At 74.6% G+C, this 1,289-nt stretch overlaps 1 protein-coding gene across 1 annotated transcript; it reads right to left on the bottom strand.

Moving 5' to 3' along the window:
- Nucleotides 1-51: 51 nt before the first annotated feature.
- Nucleotides 52-1,058, bottom strand: CHLNCDRAFT_15784 (hypothetical protein; the record flags this gene model as incomplete). The annotated part of the gene is made up of 3 exons (XM_005844863.1): nucleotides 52-129; nucleotides 615-674; nucleotides 981-1,058. Coding segments are annotated over 3 exons (216 nt in total), but the record flags the coding sequence as incomplete, so codon positions are not given.
- Between the last annotated feature and the right edge of the window lie 231 nt (nucleotides 1,059-1,289).

The following is a 1,289-nucleotide window of genomic DNA, read 5'->3' as shown; positions in this document are numbered from 1 at the left end:
CGACCGGGTGGGCATGGCGCGGCGGCTTGCGGCAGCGCACGGCCGGCTCACGTGGAACTGGGTCAGGCAGTTGCGGCCCTGCACATCCTCCACCCGCAGCTTGATGTTGCGGTACGCGTCAGCCTCGTTCTGCGGCAGGCACAGGCGCGGCCAGGGGGAGGCAGAGGCTAGCCGGTGAGCCAGCTGATGGGAGCAGGCGGGGCGAGGCAGCGAGGCCCGCGTGGCAACACACGGCGGCGCCGACGCGGAATGGCGGCATCCGGCTCTGCCCCCGCGCTGCGCACAAAAGCCGGCTGCCCGAGGCTGGCGAGCGCCGCATGCTGGGGAAGCGCTGCCGCCCCGCCCACGCCGCCCAGCACTGCGCCAGCCGGCCGCAATCCCGCTCTGGGCCGAAGGATTTGCTGCCTGTGCTGGCTGCTTTGGTGGCGGTGCCGCACGGAAGTGCACGCGCGATCGCCACCCTGGCGCCGCCCCTCCCGCTGCGCTCAGGCTCTGCTGCCTGGCTTTGCTGCCTGGCTTTGCCCATGCGGCGGCCTGCCGCCCCCGGCCTGCACACCCCCAGCCCCATCCCCAGCAAGCAGGCCCCCAGCTGCGCGCCAGAGCAGGGGCCTCACGTTCTGCAGGTCGGCCAGAGACACCTCCACCACGCGGCCGTTCAGGCCATCAGAGGCAATCTGCAGGCGGCACGGCAGCGGCGGCGGCAGGAGCAGTCAGCACCATGCACCGCGGCACCCGGCCCCAGCCAGCGTCCCTCTGCTCTGGCCGGCGCGCGTGCTGCCATCGCTCCGTCCGAACAATGCCAGCTGCCAGCGCGCCGCCCCCGCGCCGCCAGCCCCGCGCCGACTGCCTCCGCCTCTGCCCTCGCCACCTGCCCCGCCGCCTGCGCGCTCCGTCCGCGAGGCAGCACAAGCTGGGGCTGCCTGCCAGGCGCGGGGCGGGCACGTGCCGGGTGGGGCAGGGCCGGGCAGGGCAGGGCGCACCTTGGTGCCCTGGGTGCGGGTGACAAGCGTCTTGCCCACGTTGCGGGTGTTGAACATGCTGGGGGCCTTGATGTCATACCTGCGGGTGGGGGGGCAGGCAGGAGGGCGGGCAGGCAGGCAGGCGGGCGGGGGTAAGCGGCCCGTGACATCCACATCCTGCACCCTGCTGCCGCGCCATCCCCGCGCCGCCTGCCAGCCCTGCGGCCCCGCTGCTCCGAGCCTCCTGCCCTTCCGGCCGCCACGGTTGCATGACCCGGCTGCCCGTCGCTGCGCCGCTCCCCTCCAGCTGCGCGCGGCGAGCTGCTGCTG

This window comes from Chlorella variabilis, assembly GCF_000147415.1.
Source record: "Chlorella variabilis unplaced genomic scaffold CHLNCscaffold_20, whole genome shotgun sequence".
In the NCBI taxonomy this organism is placed as follows: Eukaryota; Viridiplantae; Chlorophyta; class Trebouxiophyceae; order Chlorellales; family Chlorellaceae; genus Chlorella; species Chlorella variabilis.
This window is presented reverse-complemented; position numbering and strand designations above follow the sequence as displayed.